This window comes from Homarus americanus, unplaced genomic scaffold (genome assembly GCF_018991925.1).
Source record: "Homarus americanus isolate GMGI-L3 unplaced genomic scaffold, GMGI_Hamer_2.0 scaffold50924, whole genome shotgun sequence".
Classification (NCBI taxonomy): domain Eukaryota; kingdom Metazoa; phylum Arthropoda; class Malacostraca; order Decapoda; family Nephropidae; genus Homarus; species Homarus americanus.
Genome location: NW_024718094.1, coordinates 746423 through 767299, shown reverse-complemented (window position 1 = coordinate 767299; position 20877 = coordinate 746423). Strand labels below are relative to the sequence as shown.

The window sequence follows — 20877 nt, the reverse complement described above, 5'->3', positions numbered from 1 at the left end:
TATTAATAAACTTGTTTTTAGAGTACTTTAGGTGTATTCCTTTCTCCCACCGTATTTTACCTTTATTTCCATCCAAGTGACTTGATACCAGAATTACCATACCCATGTGCCTACACCCTCGACCATGCTACCAAAAGAATAGGTGACGGAACTGAGTAAGAGTAAGACTAAGAGAAGTAAGTAAGATGAGGGTGGTGTAGATATAGAGTGGGAACCCGCGCCCTCACACTGTACCTGTCCCACCACACCATATCACCTCCACCCCAACTGTACTTCGCCACGCCTAGTACATTGGCAACCCTGAGCCTGGCCGCACTGTTTGTAAACTTTGTGGTCAACCGACTCTCACACTACATCCTCACTTACCCTATGACCTCCTCCTACAGGTCCCCAGCCGTTACCAACACCTCTTCCCTCCCTGACCAGATATCCCTCCTCCTAGTGACAGACCTGGCACTTGACATTATTGGGGACCTGCCACATTTTGCCATAAACATAAATTGTACCGCGAATTTACCCCCCACACACTCATCATTCTGTCACTTTATGTAACTTGCTGACAAAACCCATCCATGACCCTTCAGGCTTTTACGCCCTTAATGCATAAGTCATAAAGGCAAGCATGAACTCCGCATGCTTCCCCGATGCTTCTGCGCTTCACCTTGCACAGGATGTAAGGGGGTGCCCAATAAACTAGCCCCCTCGTGGGCAATCTAAAAAAAAAATCTAACCCATTCTTTTATTAATTTGTTATGAACTTTATTGTCTATTGTTAGTAAAGGAGAAAATCGGAGTACCTGGAGGAAAGCTGTGACGTTTGGTAGTTACATTGGATAACACCTTCCCTTCACACGTGGGTCTGCACTGCACTTCACTGCAGGACCTCAACCCGTGGTTCGTGATAATGATGACCTGCCTGGTTGGTGAGAGATACACGAGTTGCCAGTTTGCCACTGTATCGCCGCACGAATAGCCGATCCCCAACCAAAAGAATGCACGGATACAATCTTTAACTTTTACTTTTTACTTTTATCCTCTTCGCCACTGATCGGCTTGTAGTGGATTTCTCCCCTACAAACGCTGTTTGTCGCTGAGTAGCCGACCCCACGAATTCCCCAGTGTATGCCTCGTGGTCTAGGTCAACCAGCGCCGCCCACGGAGCGGGGGTCAACTACTAAGCCACGCCAACCCCCGCTATTTAAGACCTGACCTCGTGGTGACCTGCCTCTTTCTACCTACACCAACCAGCCAGCAACACTTCCTCCTCCTCCTCCTGCCTGGTGGTCCTCGCTCCCGCCGGCGAGCATGGCGACCCACAAGCTGTCCTCTGAGCACCCTCACCAACCAGCTCTCTCTACATCACGCTTGTAACCATGCTGCCTTCCCAGCACCAAGCTGCATTGTACATCCAATACAACATGTATATAGAGAGCACATTGTGAGTTTCCTTTCTCCAACCCATCCTGAGTGTGAACACAAACTACCGTACCCCACAGGCTTATTAGCCGCTTGAGCGATCTGTCACGTCTCTGATTACTATTTTTTTTTTTTTGCCTGTGCATTTGATGTTGGACAGACATAGTATTGAAATTACTTTATTAGGTGAAAATTCATAATGTACTGTAGCCTACAATGCATACATAGCACAATTAGATAAATTATTATTCAATACTTATTTCCAATCTGGACATGGCACTAGCTGTTCCTTTAGTTTTAGGGGCGTTAACTAACTTTACTTCTTCAAACACAAATCCCAGCATACTTGCATTGTTTATATACATACTAAGCTAATAAATAGTCGAAATTATAAATTCAATCACTGTAAATTTGTGTGTTCGACCAAAGGTTATAATATAACCAAAGATACGTGTATATAGTCTGAGAATATAACCTTTGACATTGTTTCGATTTATAACAGACTTCTTATTACATTATTGGCTTTTTTAAGGGATAAATTGCTTCTGGAAATTATGTGGTTTACTATTAAATAAAAATAAAATAAATAATTTCAATTGAAGGCAATTTCAGTGAAAAAAAATATTAAACGCGTAACATAGACCGCACCATTGAGTCACTCGGCCAGCAGCCATGGTCAGTAAACAGTGTGGAGCTGAAGATGGACAGGGGCAGACAAGCGCTCTTCAGATAATTTAGTGCGGCAACAATGAAGTTACGATGCATGGCCATATGCTGTCTATTGATACTGAATCTGTCAAGGTGTGATGGTTCAGTGTCAGTCGGTGCTACAGCAGTAGGGCTGGCAGGAGCTGCTCTCTACGCTGGGTTTGACAAACTCCGCTGCACCTTCTATGAGTGTTGCTCCAACAATGCCAATTGGGTCAAACCTAACATGACAGGTATATTTTTGATGGTTTTAGTAACAATGGAGGAAAGAGGGAAACCCCCCTACAACAGGGTTTTTAAATTTGCATAAATGGGCCCAACTCAATTCCTTAATTAAAAATACGTTTTAGGTATAGTTCAGACTCTTCTAAGACACTCCGGCTAATATAAAGGACTTCACAGCTGCTTGACCCCGTCTCAGTATCAGTAAGTTCGCCCACGGTAGGTGTTAAGTTTTGCTAGGTTGGTTTAATTTAGTTTAAGGTTAGGTTAACTTGAACCTTTAAATAAACACTTTAATGGGTGCTGGACAACTCGTACCCATCAGAGTCTGAACTATACGAAAAATGTGTTTTTAATTAAGTAATTGAGTTGGGCCCACTTATGCAATAATACCCAGAGTTTTTCAACATGAAACACTTATGATTATTGATTTTAGTGTTTTGGGCCATAGCCTAATCAAGTGGCAGGCAGGTGATGAATGCTCATCACTTATTTTTGTTTTTATCCTCACCACCACTGATCGGTTCGTTAGAACCTTCAGTAAAGGTAGAGGAACAGCAGGAGTTGTTAGATATTGTAAAAAATTTTCCACAGTTCTTAACAGTATAATATGTATTTTGGTCAATTTGTAGTTTCGACCAACCACGGCTCTTGAGTTGAGCAATGTGTTTTTCCAATGGTTTAGACAATTTAAAAATATTTTTCTTCTATGATATTTCCCTCATAAATGACTTAAATATACCGGGTGATGTTGAAAGTTTAATTGTTTACAGTAAATACTGTATTCATACAAAAAATCTTCCAAATCTCCTCATGTCATGTTCACTAAAAATGTAATGCCATGATGCTAGGAAGTTAGTTAAGGTTAAGTAGGTTTTCTTTGGTTGGTTAATAACAATAATCAATAACAATTAACGGTTTATTGAAAAAGTTCTGCAGCCCGAAGGCTGAAAATATACATTGGACATAAATAACTACAGAGTCCCCCACGAAAGACTAATTAGAAAGGTAGAAGCTCTTGGCATCAAAGGTGACATCCTTAAATGGATTAGGGCGTGGTTACAGGACAGGAAACAGCGAGTGAGCATTAACGGCACTAAGTCCCATTGGAGCAACGTCACAAGTGGAGTTCCCCAAGGCTCAGTACTTGGACCATTATTATTTATTATATATATAAACGACATAGATATCGGCATTGACAGCAACATAAGTAAATTTGCTGATGACACTAAAATAGGACGTGTTATCAAATCTGACAAGGACTCGGCAAAACTACAGGAAGATCTAAACAAATTTTTCGAATGGTCTGAAAAATGGCAGATGAAATTCAACGTCGACAAATGTAAAGTACTCAGTATAGGAGATGTAAACAGGGAAACCAGATACCAGATGAACAACGATGCCATAGAGAAATCCGACTGCGAGAGAGATTTAGGAGTAATGATAAGTAGGAACCTTAAGCCAAGTAAACAATGTGTTTTTGCTCGTAACAAGGCTAATAAAGTACTTGGGTTCATACAAAGGAGTGTTAGTTACAAGATTAGCGAGGTCATCCTAAAACTGTATCTTGCTCTTGTGAGACCACACCTGGATTACGCAGTTCAGTTCTGGTCACCGTATTACAGAATGGATATAGAATCCTTGGAAAGAATTCAGAGGAGAATGACAAGACTAATCCCGGGCATTAGGAACCTTGAGTATAGAGACAGGTTAAAGCATCTTAATTTGCACTCCCTCGAGAGACGTAGAGTGAGGGGCACCTGATAGAGGTGTATAAGTGGAAGGCAGGGCTAAACAAAGGGACATTACAAGGTACTTAAACTATCCAACCAGGAGCGAACTCAGAATAATGGTTTTAAATTAGACAAATTTAGATTTAGGCGTGAAATAGGTAAACACTGGTTTAGAAACAGAGTAGTGGATGAATGGAACAAGTTACCAAATATCATCATTAACTCGAATACGCTGAATTGCTTCAAACATAGGTTGGATGCTCATATGAGCAATAGGGGTTGGGTGTAAACGGGACTGCCCAGTATGGGCCAATAGGCCCGCTGCAGTTTCCTCCATTCTTATGTTCTTATGTTCTTATATGTCTTTGACATGTAAAATCATCATTTCATTGAAAACCACTAATGCCCCAAGGAAATGAAGGTCATATTTGAAGAAAACACACCAAAAAACAGCAGAATAATATGTTTTCATATAAAAAGCACGAGCGTCACTAAAACCAATAATCACAGTGCAGTACCTAACTTTTTTCTTTTTTCTCTACGATCATAAATCACCTGTAGTGGGCAGAACATGAAGGATGGGGAAATTGTGGGGTAAAATATGATGAAAAACTGATCATATGACACTAAAATGGTGTCTACGTGCTTTGTATGTGAAGAAATTAATTACCGTCAATACTTTTTAAAAAAAATCTGCTGAGTCAGTGTTTGCAGTTTGTTTACAACTAACCCGCTTGGTCCAAGCATACTCTCACGTCTACAGAAAACATAAAATTACACCATGATGCTTTCAACAAAAGTCACTTTCATTGGTACCAGATTTCATAATAAGGAAGGTTTCTTTGGTTGGCTAGGTCTGGTTCTATCAGGTTCTAGTAAATGTTGCCTCTTAAAATGCTTACTGTAATGATAAGAACATCTGTGGAAAAAAATAAACGACATTGAACAACTCCTGCTGGTGGAACTTGGAGAATTGCACCCAAATTTCTAGAGATGTTATTTGCAGGATACTAAAAAAATCGATACAACAATGTACAAAACCTAATCGGAGGGGGGTCTGTCCCCCCCCCCCGAACCCCTCGCCATATAAACAAAAGTTATTTAGCCATATTGAGTAGCTAATGCCTCCCATGAGGTCACTTGTTATACTGAGACAAATAATGTATGTTGAATGTCACTTCCTTGCTGCATTTTAGACACTTGCAGGACCTTCCAATTAGTCCATGATAACATTTAAAGTCTTTAACATGGTCTTGAGCCTTAAGAAACACATATGGCTTGCGATAACGTATGGATTTTCCAGTAGACGATACCAGAATTGTGATCGTGAGGCAATTTAATCTCAACCATCTGATTCCGATCCTAAATATATAGAAGAGGTTTTGGAACCTATTGCGCAGAGTGGACCAGTGTGATGGTTGCCACGGGAGAATCGACACCATATTTATGGTAAATAACTTATTTCTTCCCCGACAAAACATGTGGAGATATTTTATTACCATCATATGATAATTTTTTTGCTGTCTTTTTACCCCATTTACAACATATCAGGAAAAAATGAACCAATCCTCAAAACTTTTGGTGAAAACCATTTTCTCCACTATTACTGAACATTTTATTGGTAATATTTAAGAACAAGGGTCCAGGTTAATCAGTTACCTGGTGCTTCACTCTCTCTTTTACATGTAATGTACAAACATCAGATTCTCTGATGATTGGGAGTCAAAATGATCTAACTTAGGTATCAGTTGGAAACTCAGGGCATCCCTAAGGACGATGTTAGGGATTCATCACTTCTACTGGCAGACTCTACTCTAATCTATTTGACAATTTTACTAACAGTAAATACAGTTGCAGCTTTCAACATCACTCACAAAGGATCTTGAATGTTTCATCTGTAATCATACATAACTAACTTAATATGCAACATGTTGTTTCTCTCTCAATTTCAAATCTCTGAACATGATATGAGGTACAGTATTAAGAAATATCAGAGTCTCTGAGGTACTTGAGAGAAAATGGAAGACTCGGGCATACTGAAGCGGTGAGAAAACTGATGTCTCAACTGGGGGACTCAATAAAGAAGTTACAGCTACATGTTTCATGGGCTATGGAGTGTAATATGAATCGCCTGATTTTACGTTAACTAGCATGTACGACAGTGGTCAGTACAAGGAAAAGTGATAATCTCCTACTCCAGAGGTTCCCAATGTGCAACAGATAGGGAACCCCTGCATCTAGCCAATTTGCTTTAGTCTTGAAGTAAAAAAAACAAGTTTTCATCTATAGATATTTTTCGTTAGGTATACCTGGTTAACCTGGACTATTATCGTTAAATAGTACCAATTATTGTTTCTTACGTGCAATCAGCATGAGACGAGTACTGTAATAGTAAAAGAGATTATTGCACAGTAACCACCAATTTGAAGAATTTTTCTATAGAAGGTAAATGCTTTCCAACCTCCTGAAATCCCCCCAAAATTTGAAGGAGTAATATGTGCACTGCCATATCTCCACTGTTTACATCCAGGATGTTTTGTTTCATCCACAGGGACGCTTAAGAAAAAATGAACTAATTCTCTATTACCACATTATGGATTTATCGTTGATAAAATTATTCAACCAAAACTTCCTAACGCACGTATCCTAGGTTAGATTTATTAATTTTATTTCTGACACATCATGTAATATAGAAGTAGATGGTAAGTCATTCTTTTGTAGAAGAGTTCATTCATATGAATCACAATTCAAGAGAAAATCCTGCTCATGTTTTCTTGAAATCACCAAAATAACATTATGAAATTTAATAATAGTTACAGTACGGTAGCTATATTCTTTTATTATCATGATCTATAAAAAAAAAAAAAATCGGGTGCTTTGTGTACTGTATTAAAAATGGTTACTTCTGAAGCATTCCTGTGGATGAAACTTCCAGGCTGAAAATAGTGAGGATATGGCATTGTAGCATGTGACTGTACAAAGAGTTTAGGATGTAAAAAAATATATATTTTACAGTACAGTATATAAAAAATATGTTATGCAAATTGTCCCTCCAAACCTTTTGGACTTTTCGTGAGGTAAGAAAGTACAGAACTTATCCACTACAGTACTGTACTGTATTTCTTCAGATTGCTTGTTACTGTACAAATTTCTTTTCCACTACCTGTATTATCATGAGAAGTGTGAAGGGAATGCAAAAGACCAGTTGGGTCAAGAGGTGCATGAGTCAATGTGGAGGAGAGAAGAGCAAGAAGTAGACTAATACAGGTTGACAACCCTTTATCCGAAATTCCGAAAAGCTCTTAAAACCGAAAGTTTTTTGTGGGGCTTTTTTTTTTTTTTTTTTTTAACAGGGATTATTAGCCCAGCCAGGCACAGATCACTGACCCACATCGGGGCCTGGGGGGCAAAATGTAATAGTAATAATAATTATAATAATAATAATTATTCATAGTAAATAAAATTTTAATAATTATACACCAAAATAAAATAATAATGATTACAATACAGTCGGCCCTAACATACGCTGGGGTTACGTAACAGAGATACCCGTGGATGTTAAAAATCCGCGTATATGTGCTGCCCCCCCCCCCCAAAAAAAACCTGGTCCCCCCATGTCCTTATTTACCGTATATACCTGTGTGTAGTTCAAGTTTTTAAGACCAAATTATTTGGCAAAAAATTGGGGGTCGACCTCTAAACGGGTAATAGTTTCGTTAGGTTGAAAAATATTTACCAGTAACTACCAGTAAACAATGGAAACACGCAGTGTCGGTACAGTTGCTAGGGCAGATCTCTTGCGTCATCATAGCAAGCCCAAAGTAGCCAAATGCATGGTATGGTATGCACAGGACGATGTAAAACATAAAGTATTCATTTTTTAAAGTTTATTTATAGATACTGTACATAAATTTTTGTTCATTACATTTGAAACATCAATCTTTGTTAATTAAATTTGAAACAAAAGAAAACTACGATACCGTATTTCTAAATACCTGGTATTTTCATTAAAATATTACATCACAAGTATATTTTACCTTAACTGTGACTGAATGAATATAGGTATTCTCGGAAATAAATATGGAAATATAATATTTTTTCTGGAATGACGTACATATTACAGTGGAAAGACGAAAACAATGACTTTCGCTTTCTTTCGTTATTCAAAAGATTTTACCGTAATCGCTTTTCGAATGGTTTTCAGTTAAAAAACTGTTGTACTCGTACTGTATTACAATAATATTCTATCCTATCATTAGCCTTATAATCCCACAACTGAAAACCATTCGAAAAGCGATTACGGTAACATCTTTTGAACGAAAGAAAGAGAAAGTCATTGCTTTTGTCACAATTTTATCCCACTTTCCACTGTAATACGTACATCATTTCAGCAAAAATATTACATTTCCATGTTCTCAGAAATATATGGTAGTTTTGTTGAAACGTAATGTACAATATTTAATATTAAAATGCAAAAATAGCTATAAAAACAATTAATACACCCGTAATGTACTGGCTGGCATCTCCACTCGTCCCTGCTCCCGCGTCCAAGGTTCACCACTCCTCCCAACTCGCTCCCTCCGCTCCCTCCTCTACCTCCTCCACCCCCTCTGCCTCCTCCCCGTCACTACTGCCGACAACGAACACAAATGTTTTGTGAATAACTGCACCTCCACTTCCTATGTACAGTACTGAACTGTACTGTGCTGTGCATTTTTACAAACAATAAACATGGCAAGAAAAACTTGAAAAAAAAAGAGATAAGAATTTCACTTTACTGTACAGTACCTATCCTCGGCGACAGGACGGGGGTCATCGGGCTCATCGTCACTCAATTCCATAACGAGTGGTGAAGTGGGAGCGACGGTGGATTCAGCTGCTTCCTCACTGCCGCCAGTGATTGATGGTGTTAAATCTCTCCTTCGGTGATCAAAGAACATGGTGATGGGGAGTTGTCGTCTCTTTCTTTCATTTCTTCCATGATGTTTTTGTATGGAGCGAAAACGTCATCCATCCCTCGCATGAATTTCAGGGCACACACCATGGAGGGGTCCATACTATAGGCCAGGTTTTTCAGTGCCTCAATAATCCTGGTCATCTCCCCCAACTTCTCCAACGTTATTTTTTGATGCTCTTCCTTATCCTCTTTCCCTTTCGCTTCCTCTTCCTTGCCTGAGTCTACTAACTCCTGTAGATCCTCCTCGGTCAGCTCAGTGTCGTGCTCTTCAATTAGCTCCCTAATCTCGTCCTCTGCCATGTCCCGGAAGCCTTCAGCAGCCACTTTCCTTGACAGTGCCAGGGTCTTTCTGAATATTTTCATTAGAATCCATCAAAATCATTTTCCTTGTCATCGTCTTAAGCACCAAACAGCTCCTCCCAGTATTCTCCTTGAACAGGGCTAGAGGGTACGTGTTTTTCGAATCATTTTCAATTAAAAAAATGTTACAGCACATGTACAGTATATTTTACCTAAACTGTGCCTGAATGAATATATTCTCAGAAATAAATAGTAGTTTTGCTGAAACGTGATGTATTTCAATGTAAAATAGGATAAAATACATGACGAAAACAAAAGACTTTACCTAACCTTCCAATGTTCAAGAGATGTTACTCGTTTTTTAATAGTTTTCGGTTAAAATACGGTTATATTACAATGATATTATATTCATACTGTGCTTGATATACTACATTCACGGAAATGTAATATTTTTGCTGAAATGACGTACGTATTACAGTGGAAAGTGACGAAAGCAATGACTCGCTTTCTTTCGTTCAAAAGATGTTACCGTAATCGCTTTTCGAATGGTTTTCAGTTAAGAAAACTGTTGCATCACAAGTGAATTAGGATAGAATATTATTGTAATACAACAGTTTTTTAACTGAAAACCATTCGAAAAGCGATTACGGTAACATCTTTTGAACGAAAGAAAGCGAGTCATTGCTTTCGTCACTTTCCACTGTAATACGTACGTCATTTCAGCAAAATATTACACTTCCACATTCTCAGAAATAAATAGTAGTTTTGCTGAAACGTAATGCATTTCAATGTAAATTAGGATAAAGTACATGAAAACAAAAGACTTTACCATGCCTTCCGATGTTCAAGATGTTACTCGTTTTTTGAGTAGTTTTCGGTTAAAATACTCTTATATTAGTGATATTCTATTCATACTGTGCTCGATATAATACATTAACGGAAATGTAATATTTTTGCAACTACAATGCTGATGTCAACACAAGCGTGGTTACAGCGAGACTGACTGAGTGAGGGAGAGCTATGCGTGTGTGTGTGAGGTTGCGGGAGCGGGCGGTGTTCGGTGCCGCGCGCGAGTTGAATGGCGCGCGATTTGAATGTACTTCAATTACTTCAATGTACAGAATATTCCTCCGGCGGGGCAATCCGCATATTTGCAAATCCGTGTATTATAAACCCGCGTATGTTAAGGGCCGACTGTAATAATAATAATAATAATAATAATAAAATATAATAATAAAATTAATAATAATAATAATAACAATAATACTGTAATAATAAAATAATAATACAGTAAAGAACTACAAGAATGAAAAAAAGATCAAAAGTGAGAAACACGACCTAGACCTATGGATTATTATTATTATTATTATTATTATTATTATTATTATTATTATAATTTTTATTATATTTTAGACCCCCAGGCCCCAATGTGGGTCAGTGATCTATACCCGGGTGGGCTAATACACATAAAAAAAAAAAAAAATAAAAAAATAAATAAATAAATAAATAAAACCTAACCATTCTGAAAACCGAAAAATTCCGAAAACCGAAATGCCTCTGGCCCCAAGGATTTCGGATAAAGGATTGTCAACCTGTAATGAAATGTAGGTTGTAAGAAATGACCTCGGAGATAAGAACCCTATGAGAAAATTGTTAACATATTGCACATTGCCCATGCAAGCAAGGAAAATGGCTGTAAAATGGCGATTATGACGATGGTGTTTATTCATTATGGTAAATAGCCTGGGTAATGTACTTAGCTACGTAAGCTCTGCCTATCTTTCTCTTTTTTTCTTAGGTCTTTAAAGTAGCCAGGTACACAAGAACAGTAATTTACAGGTTGACAACCCTTTATCAGAAATTCCGAAAACCGAGAAGCTCTGAAAACCGAATTTTTTTTCGTGAATCTTTTTTTTTTTTTTACCTTTTTTTTAATATATGTATTAGCCCACCCGGGCACAGGTCCGTGACTCACATCGGGGCCTGGGGGGCAAAAATGTAATACCGTAGTAATGATAATAATTATTCATAGTAAATAAATTTTTTAATAAAAAATACACAAAAATAAAATAAGATTGATAACAATAATAATAATAATAAAATTAATAACAATAATAACAATAATAACAATAATAACAATAATACTGTAATAATAAAATAATAATAATAATAAAAAATACAAGAATGAAAAAAAGATCAAAAGTGAGAAACACGACCTAGACCTATGAATTATTATTATTATTATTATTATTATTATAATTATAATTATTATAATTATTATAATTATTATTATATTTTAGCCCCCAGACCCCAATGTGGGTCAGTGACCTGTGCCTGGGTGGTCTGATCGCTGTTACAAAAAACCCCCCAACCATTCTGAAATCCGAAATGCATCTGGTCCCAATGTTTTCGGATAAGGGATTGTCAACCTGTATTACTCAAACCTCTGAATGATATACAGTATTACCCCGCTTAACGCGGTTTCGCTTAGCGCGTTTTACCGTATACGCGGTGCCTCGCCAGAGCCGAACTTTCACTTAACACGGGTTTTTTTCCACGTATACACGGTGAGTGTCCGGCTCGAGAGCTATTTTTAGATTCGACCCACCCGCCACCCTGCCTGACTGCCTGTTTTAGCTCATAAAATTCATACAAATTACCCGGCCAAAATATAATTTACATTGCTGGAATTCTTACAATATGATGATCATTTTGAATATAAACATCATAGATTTTGCATTAGACATACAAATTTTAGATATAATGTTTACTCTGAGTAAATATGTTATTTTTTGTGCAAAATATATGACATTTATATTCAAAATATTCCTGGTCTTACAAGGAATCCAGCAATGTCAATTGTATTATCCTAACTTTAGTTTGAGGTATTATTTATTAAAATTTAGTGGTTTTCCCCAAAAATTTCTCAGAGAGGGAAGAGCCAGCAGTGTAGTGTGAGAAGAGGGGGAGGGAGTTGAGTCCATTATTTGAATGGACATTAACTTGGCGACTGTATTTCTCTATTTCTCTTAAGTATTAATTGTGTGCATGTACCATCATAAAATTAAGATGTTATTTTTACTAGAACATAGGTATTGTGTCGGAAAAAGTGGAGTTTGGGGATCGGGCCAGTTTCTATTGGAATTAATCCCATATGTTCTGTTGTTCACTTAGCGCGGTTTTCACTTAACACGGTACCCTGTGGGTTTTATTGACCGCGTTAAGCGGGGTACTACTGTACTTGTACTGCAGCTATACCCTAGTTAGATAATACTCTGATTCATTCCTGGTGAAATCAGATGTACAGTACATAGTTCAGCTTATACAGTGCTTTGTCCTTAGCAAGTATTACACAGTACTGTATCAGTGTTGTTTTTATCGTCGTGTTTTTTTTATTTTTTTATTTTATTTATTTTTTTATTTTTTAAACCTTACTGTGAGAGGACATCAGTAACTTCACATTGTACTGGGGCCTCCCAAGTTGCGGATTTTTACTTCGCGGTTCTTGGTTATTCGTGGATGACACCCTGGATGTACCCAAGAATGTCTATTGGTAGTTTTAAAGTTGACGTCATTTTCACGGCTGGGACAGGGAGCCATTCGTTCTAGAGACAGTAATTTCCTTTACCTGTATTGTAAATACCGTATATACTCGTCTATAACCCCCCTCGTTTATAGGTCGACCCTGATTTTTTGACCAAGAAATCGTTAATTTACGATATTCCTCGTTTATAGTTCGACCCACGTTTTTGAGGGTAATGGAACAACAAAACCTTCACTAAAAACGCTCTACGTCCTATAAACTGAGGCTCGCCGTGCATGAAACACGAGTGCCGAAGGCAAATTGTTTACCATTTATTATTACGACACTTTACACTGAAACGCGGGTAGTTTCAACAAAAATATTGTATATTTCCATTCAAGTATTTATTCAAGTCAATTAGGATAGAATATTATTGTAATACAACAGTTTTTTAACTAAACCATTCGAAAAGCGATTACGGTACAACATCTTTTGAACGAAAGAAAGCGAAAGTCATTGTTTTCGTCACGATTTTATCCCACTTTCCACTTTAATACGTACGTAATTTCAGCAAAAATATTACATTTCCGTGAATGTATTATATCAAGCACAGTATGAATAGAATATCATTGTAATATAACAGAATTTTAACCGAAAACTATTAAAAAAACGAGTAACATCTCAAGAACAGAAGCTTAGGTAAAGTCTTTTGTTTTCGTCATGTATTTTATCCTATTTTACATTGAAATACATCACGTTTCAGCAAAACTACTTTTATTTCCGAGAATATATTCATTCAGGCGCAGTTTAGGTAAAATATACGTGTGATGTAATAGTTTTTTAACTGAAAACGATTCGAAAAACACGTACCCTCTAGCCCTGTTCAAGGAGAGGACTGGGAGAAGCTGTTTGGTGCTGCAGACGATGACAAGGAAAATGATTTTGATGGATTTTAATGAAAATATTCAGAAATATGGTATCGTAGTATTTATTCAAGTCAATTAGGATAGAATATTATCGTAATACAGGTAGTTCTGCTATAACGCGATAATTGTGTTCTTGTAAAATATCGTGTTATAGAAAATCGCGTAATAGAAATAACAGGGCTTATGGAGAAAATGGGGTTAGGTGCAGATTACTCGAAATCGAAAAAATTTAGTAGTTAGCCTAACACAAAGGATAGCACAGTCTAAATAAATGTTACATTCATATCTAATAATGAAATCATACAGTAAATGTAACACTTTACTTGTTGGGGGAGAAGGGTGATTTTGAGGTTGATAAAATCGAGCTTCTCTTCAAGTGTTATATCCTTTCTTTTACGATCATCACCGGGAATTCTATCACCAGAACGCTTCTTGTTGATATTCTTCTTTGCTATATTCACAGTTAATACGTGGGGTATGCTATAACGAACGGATCCTACTACGAATATTCCTATAACGAACGGTTTTACCTATAAAATTGAGAATGCTATAACGAACGAAACTCCTACAACGAACATTATTTAATTTTTCTTTTTCTAATTTATTGTTTTTTTATTACAAATATTAATGATATTCTTTATTTCAGGGGTTTAGATGCATATTTATGCACTTTTTTACAATTTTTACAATTTTATATTATATTTTTCAGTGTTAAGTGGTTGTATTTGGGGGCCTGGAACGGATTAATCCTATAACGAACGAATGCTATAACGAACAAGGTTCTAGAACCAATTAGATTCGTTATAGCATACCCCACTGTACCACAAAATTGGAGAAATAGTAAGCAAAAATCGCGTTATATCAAACAAGCGTTCGAGTTATACAAATATCGTTCCTAATTCATAAATCGCGTTAGAGCAAATTCGCGTTATCAAAACACGCGTTACAGCAGAACTCACTGTACAACAGTTTTTAACTGAAAACCATTCGAAAAGAGATTACGGTAACATCTTTGGAACGAAAGAAAGCGAAAGTCATTGTTTTCGTCACAATTTTATCCCACTTTCCACTGTAATACGTACGTAATTTCAGCAAAAATATTACATTTCCGTGAATGTATTATATCAAGCACAGTATGAATAGAATATCATTGTAATATAACAGAATTTTAACCGAAAACTATTAAAAAAACGAGTAACATGTCAAGAACAGAAGCTTAGGTAAAGTCTTTTGTTTTTGTCATGTATTTTATCCTATTTTACATTGTGATGTAACAGTTTTTTAACTGAAAACGATTCGAAAAACACGTGTACCGTCTAGATGATACAGCTGGTGGTGCGTGATGCGTCGTTGTAAACAATAGGAGGTTGAAGTAGATTACCGGGTATTATATTAAGTGTGAAATATCGAAAAGGTTTTTATTACCGGTATTTTTTGTAGATCAATGAGAACTGTGATACCGTATACAGTAAAAGTCCAAAAACCCGGATGCCAGAAATCTGGACCACCCGAGAATCCGGACTTTTCGAAAACTCAAACTTAATTTTTTTTTTTTTTTAATTTAGCTGGCTATTGTGCGTATTTGTGCATGTGTGAGTGCCACAGCTGCACAGCGACCACGCAGTCGCCACTTTAAAACAAGCAATCAAACTGTGACAACGTATGAAATTTTGAGTCCTACTCTTTCCATTTACAGAGTACTGTACAAGCCCATAATAATGGCTCCTAAAGTAGATAAACTTCGTTGTGTGAAGAGAAAGAAGAACACGTTGAAATTGAGTGACAAACTTGAAATAATTAAGAAACTAGAACGTGGTGTGAGCAATACTGTTCTAATGGAAACATATGACATTGGAAAGTCTACAATTTATGATATAAAAAAGGCAAAGAATAAAATTTTAGAATTCACAGCTTTTTCTTTAAAACTGCTCATTTAGATAAATGAAGCATGCTATATTTGCTAATGAATAAACTATCAAAATATACCTGTTCATCTCTTCTTTATTTCTCCTGAAATTTGAATTTTAAAAGTACTGCCTGAGAATCCGGAAAATCCGAAAATCCGGACCGACCCAATCCCCAAGCGGTCCGGATTTTTGGACTTCTACTGTATATGACAAGTTAGCCTGTGCTAAAAACTTCAACATAGACTACTGAAAGCACGTTGTAAGGTAATTTAGGCTATTGTAAGTTGGTGAGCTTCATTTACTGAAGGAACTGCACAACTTTTCATTACTAATTGGTACATATTTTACGTTTCCATTGTTTACTGGCAGTAAATGGTAAATATTTTTCATGTCTGAAGCTAAAAGTTGCTCCTCGCCCTTCCCATCATGCACGGGTTCAACCTGACAAAACTATTACGCATGTATAGGACGACCCCCAATTTTTTACCTAAAAATTTGGTCTTAAAAACTCAAACTATACACGAGTATATACGGTATGTATGTGTGTATAGAGACACACACACAAAACACATACAAATAAATAATAATTGGAAAATCCTCTCACAAATAATCAGAAACAAATTTAATAAAAATGTGAGTCTGCCTCAAGTTGGTGCTCTATTAATAGAGTACTGTAATAGAGCACGGACTTGAGGGTTGACTCACATTTTTAATAAATTTGTTTCTGATTACAGTATTACCCCGCCTAACGCGGTTTCACTTAACGCGTTTTATCATATACGCGGTGCCTCGCCAGAGCTGAACTTTCACTTAACACGGATTTTTTCCACATATACGCGGTGAGTGTCCGGCTCGAGACGCTATTTTTAGATTTGCCCCACCCGCCACCAGCCACCCTGCCTGACTGCCTGTTTTAGCTCATAAAATTCATACAAATTACCCGGCCAGAATATAATTTACATTGCTGGAATTCTTATAATTTGGTGATCATTTTGAATATAAACATCATAGATTTTGCATTAGACATACAAATTTTAGATAAAATGTTTTCTCTAGTAAATATGTTATCTTTTGTGCAAAATATATGACATTTATATTCAAAATATTCCTGGTCTTACAAGGAATCCAGCAATGTCAATTATATTATCCTAACTTTAGTTTGAGGTATTATTTATTAAAATTTAGTGGTTTTCCCACACATCTCCTTGGGACGGTTGGTGGGGGGGGGGGGAGGGAGGGACCGACCGACCATCTGTTACCCCGTGAAGAATATATTTTTTTTTTTATTAACTGAAGATATTTGTTTTAGCTCATAAAATTCATACAAATTACCCGGTCAGAATATAATTTACATTGCTGGAATTCTTATAATTTGGTGATCATTTTGAATATAAACATCATATATTTTGCATTAGACATACAAATTTTAGATAAAATGTTTTCTCTAGTAAATATGTTATCTTTTGTGCAAAATATATGACATTTATATTCAAAATATTCCTGGTCTTACAAGGAATCCAGCAATGTCAATTGTATTATCCTAACTTTAGTTTGAGGTATTATTTATTAAAATTTAGTGGTTTTCCCCCAAAAATTTCTCAGAGAGGGAAGAGCCAGCAGTGTAGTGTGAGAAGAGGGGGAGGGAGTTGAGTCCATTATTTGAATGGACATTAACTTGGCGACTGTATTTCTCTATTTCTCTTAAGTATTAATTGTGTGCATGTACCATCATAAAATTAAGATGTTATTTTTACTACAACATAGTTATGTGTCTTCATAAAGTGGAGTTTGGGGGTCGGGCTGGTTTCTATTGGAATTAATCCCATATGTTCTGTTGTTCACTTAACGCGGATTTCACTTAACACGGGACCCTCTGGGTTCTATTGACCGCGTTAAGTGGGGTACAACTGTGTTTGTGAGAGGATTTTCCAATTATTATTTATTTGTATGTGTTTTGTGTGTGTGTGTGTGTGTGTGTGTAGACACAGACACACAAAGGTTACAGGTTACAGGGCAGTTTGGAATGTGACACTTAAATTTTTTTTGCTGATTGTTTACTGGAATTATTGTTTTCAGCTCTGAATATAGCCCTAGAGGCACAGCTTCACGGGCAACATTTAGTGCGACACGTTGTCTCAAGGGCACTCAAGGCTCATCTACAGAATGACAATCCTAGCAAGGTAAGGAATGGAGTTTGGATGAAAATATAAACTATACTAATAATCGTTGATTATGTGAAGTATTGGTCAACGGGATCTCGGTTTATGGAGGTGTTGCTGGGAACACTCATACATCTGCCAACAGTGTGTACAGTCCTGTGTCGGCTGTCACACAGTATTGCTGTAACAATAAAACATTTAATTTGATGCACTATAAGTATATGATAAATATGTATACTTGACCCTCGCTTTATGCTATGCTTATGGGGAAAATTAGGATATGTACCACTACTACTAAAAGTCAACAGCAATGCTATAAAAGTTTTGTAAAAATCATTACAATACTCTTGTGTGGGTCATAAATAAAGATAATATAATATTCTATAAAACTATAAACTAAGACATATGAAGAGCATGAGTGTTTGTGTGGAAAGTGAAAGTGTGTGGAGTGGCTGACTCACCACTCCAGCCACGTCCCATGATGTCACATACAGCATAGTGTACACACACACACACACACACACACACACACACACACACACACAATGCCATGTTTCACAACCATTTCTGGAGCATTAATGCTATAAAACTTGCAGAAAAATCATAACAAAATTCTCCAGTGTAGTTTAGAAATAAAGATAATATACAGTACAGTAATATAAAAGTAGTGAGCCATATCTTCTACAGAAAGCATAATAGGGAATCTTTTCTGCATAAAATGAATTATGGGTGAAATAGGGTCGCTGCATAAACGCGAATTCACATACCTGTACGTATAGTGAAAATGCACATAAAGCGTGGGTCCAATGTACAGTACAGTACAGTAATTTAATTTTCAGTACATTGTACTTAAATATTTGTAAAGTGTGTTTAACACTATCAGTTACAAAAGTGTGCAACAAAACCCTTACATGTTGGAATTGTAATAGAACACCTATTATTATTTATTTATTTTAGAAGAATGTGGGATTGCCCTAAAGAAGGTTCCTCTAACTTGTAGTCTGGTAACCAGAGCCATAGATAGAGAGTTTAGCCAACCAGGCACCATGTTGTTACTCAGCAGGTGGGAAGTCTTCTCTGGCTGTCTCCCACATAGTTTATATACATTCTTATCCAAGTGTAAATATGAATAACAATTTTACTGAATAAAAATCATCAACATCATGGTCTTATTCAGTACGAGCGCAAACTTCTTCATCGGCTGAGTAACAACATGTTGCTCGCATGTCACCGAGTTGACCGAACTCTCTTCATCTATGGCTCTGCTGGAAACCTCAGTCCATTGTGACCGCCTTTTACCAGGAATATTTATTTACATAATGTAACGGCCAAAATTCCACCGATATCGGTACTCCTAAAAACAGACCGATACCACTGATACTGATACATCGGTACATCTCTAGTAGAAATATTTTTATCTCCTATGTACAGGCCCTAGTAATGAGCTTCCATGGTTGGACAGGAGGAGGAAAGAATTATGTTTCCAAGTTCATTGCTGAGAATATGTACAAGCTTGGGACGAAGAGTCAGTATGTTCATGTCTTTGTCAGCACCGTTGACTTCCCTCATGAGGGAAAGGTTGACATTTATAAGGTAAGTTTGCATTGAAACACAAACCTGGAAGACTTATATGCAAAAAAAAAAAACATGCAAATGCAGATATTCTTAGAAGTTATGAAATAAGAACAAAGGAAGATATGGTTTCTAAAATCCCATATTTTAACTGATTCAGGCTTGAGAAACTTGACAACTCTCCCTTCTCTCTTTGGGGTGCTGAGGTGAACTGGATCAAGACATTTATTCTTGTTTTGGAGTTTTATAACCAGTGTCAATGACAAAGGTTGGTCAGAATGTACTGTATGTGTTTATGCTCGGTAGCAAAGCACTTCACCTTTCTATCTTTTTAGGAAAAATTCATACCAAGGTTTCTTTCAGGAGTCCAGTATGAAGGTGAAGAATCGGACTTTAATTTATTAATTTATTTAATCATGATGCCACAAGTCAGGGACCTGGCACGTGGGAATTCAGTTCCACAGATTAATGGCTATACATGATTACTCAACCCAAGTTCGGTTATTAAATGGGATTTCAAGTTTTTTTTATGTCAGGAAGGAAGCCAATGGTTTGTTTAATCTTCTCATTGTGCCCGAGGAGATTGTCCTTAATGGTTCAGTGTTAATACATGGGGCAACAGGAGTGCTTGGAGAAAACCTGTAATATGTTAGGGCTATTCTGGATAACATTCTTCCCACATCCAACCCAAGTATCAAATCCAGAACAAAGTAGTGAGAGGCAAATGCCCCTCTGCTGGCTATCATTGTCAAGGGTTTAAATTGGTTCGTCCCCCATTTACTCCTGGAGGTGCTACTCATTATTTATGGAAATGCCTGATTTTTAAATGTCATGTGAGAGCATATAAATCAAAGGTCCTGTAAGTATGAATGAAAACTGCTGAATAGTTTGAGAAAAAAATGTGTACAGTCGTTTCACATCTTATGCAGTGGGTACGTTCCAAAGAGGGCGCTGTAAAGCCAAAAATGTGTATATATACCAATACAGTACTGTAATGTGGTTTAGAAATAAAGAAAATATAATATAAAACTCTGAAATAATAAAAAATTAAGAGCTTGGGTGTGTGGGGAGACAGTGGCCAGTTCGCTCCACATACAGTATTTATTGCTGTCATAAAAAGTAGAATAAAGCTTAAAACAGAAAATAAAACTATCATTAATGCTGCCAGAAATAATTTTTATTTTCATGATGCTGTTGAAACATATGCACATGTACAGTACAGGATGTATGAAATACACAACTCAAAGCAACACACATGCCAGTCAGCTGTGCCTGTAAGAGATGGTAATGCATGTTGCCATTGTTACATTAATGAAACTATAAAAGTTGTGGAAAATTCATTTCAGTACAGTAGAACCTTGATAAATTGGACTAATTGGGGCAGACCCCAGTCTGAAAAATGCGAAATTCCGAAAAAAGGCGAATATATGGGGGGGGGTTTATAACACTGGTTA

General features: G+C 36.8%; 1 protein-coding gene across 2 annotated transcripts in view; it reads left to right on the top strand.

The window, feature by feature from the left end:
- Positions 1–2050: 2050 nt before the first annotated feature.
- LOC121859100 (torsin-1A-like) overlaps positions 2051–20877 on the top strand; it is a 29592-nt gene continuing 10765 nt past the window's right edge. Inside the window, exons 1-3 of one of the 2 annotated variants that reach the window (XM_042355783.1) lie at positions 2053–2357; positions 17769–17872; positions 19283–19444. In XM_042355783.1, the coding sequence (XP_042211717.1) occupies positions 2165–2357; positions 17769–17872; positions 19283–19444 (459 nt within the window). In that variant the 5' untranslated portion in view covers positions 2053–2164. Of the gene's footprint in view, positions 2358–17768; positions 17873–19282; positions 19445–20877 lie in introns of both variants that reach the window. The other variant, XM_042355784.1, reaches the window with a different exon arrangement.